This window comes from Salvelinus sp. IW2-2015, unplaced genomic scaffold, assembly GCF_002910315.2.
Source record: "Salvelinus sp. IW2-2015 unplaced genomic scaffold, ASM291031v2 Un_scaffold6141, whole genome shotgun sequence".
Lineage (NCBI taxonomy): Eukaryota > Metazoa > Chordata > Actinopteri > Salmoniformes > Salmonidae > Salvelinus > Salvelinus sp. IW2-2015.
Window position 1 is genome coordinate 1 of NW_019947405.1, and position 1307 is coordinate 1307.

The 1307-nt window shown below is 40.6% G+C and overlaps 1 protein-coding gene across 1 annotated transcript in view; it reads right to left on the reverse strand.

Annotated features, from left to right (window-relative positions):
* Nucleotides 1-6: 6 nt before the first annotated feature.
* LOC139026868 (zinc finger protein 271-like) overlaps nt 7-1307 on the reverse strand; it is a gene marked incomplete at both ends in the record, with an annotated part of 17051 nt that continues 15750 nt past the window's right edge. The window contains one exon of the mRNA XM_070442125.1: nt 7-537. Coding sequence (XP_070298226.1) covers nt 7-537 — 531 coding nt within the window. The remainder of the gene's footprint in view (nt 538-1307) is intronic.

Here is a 1307-nt window from a genome sequence, read left to right on the forward strand (position 1 = left end):
GCAGCTATAAGGTTTCTCTCCTGTGTGTGTTCTCTGGTGAATAGTCAGATGGCTAGATGTAGTAAAACTCTTCCCACATTGATCACAGCTATGGGGTTTCTCTCCAGTGTGAATTCTCTGGTGTGATTGTAATGTATATAATTTTGAAAAGGTCTTCCCACAGTCAAAGCAACTATAAGGTTTCTTTCCTGTGTGTATTCTCTGGTGTGTTTTCAGGCTGCTTGGAGCATTAAAACTCTTCCCGCATTGATCACAGCTATTACGTTTCTCTCCTGTATGGATTCTCTGATGTCTTTTGAGATCTGCTGAAGAGGTGAATCTCTTCCCACAGTCAGAGCAGTGGTGAGATGTCTCTCGTGTGGGTTTCCGTTGGTGTTTCTTGAGATGTTCTGATCTGGAGAGACTCTTGTCTGCCTCGTCAGCTTCATGGTGTTGTTGAGGCTCCGCAGAGGATCCACGATTGTCATGTCTTTCTCCTGTGTGAAATATGAAAGTCAAACAGATGGTTAAAGGCCCACAACAACAGAAATCCACTGTTTATTTTTAGCTAAAACGGTGATTCCGATGACGTTGTACAACAATTTCCGTTGTTAATGAATGTTTAAATGCTTTTACAAACTTATTTGACAATCAGTGAACAACAGTCATATTTTGTCTTATTTTTCTTTGCACTTTAGTTGTAAAGTTGATGATTCTAGAATATCTAGATGCATATACGTATATGGTCTCCAATATATAGGCCACGAGGATGCCACGAGGATTGCCACGAGGATGATGCGCATGCATTTTGGTTGCAGAAACTTCTCCCCGCTGAAGAAGATACCACTAGTCATGGATGTGGTATATCTACGTTGAGCAAAAATGGTGAGTGACAATTGTAGTTTTCCACAATGTACTCTGAATATTACCACACATTATCAGAGCAAGATCAGGAGTGCTACTGAAGGAAACTCACTTTAAGTTCTGTGTCGCTATTCACTAATTCACCACCGTGGGGGAAAACTCAGGGGAGTTCTCATAGGCTGACAGCTCATAGGCTGATAGGCTCATCAGCTCATAGGCCTATACACTGTTTTATATTCATGTTAAATACTGTTGAAGTAACAGGTTCACCTGCCTCACCTAAAGCCCATTCTGATGGGAAGCTGCTATAGACCACCAAGTGCTAACAGTCAATATCGGAATAACGTTTTTGAAATGGTTGATAATGTATGTGATATCAACAGAGAGGTATATTTTCTGGGTGATTTAAATATTGACTGTCTTTCATCAAGATGACCACTCAAGAAAAAGCTTCAAACTGTAAC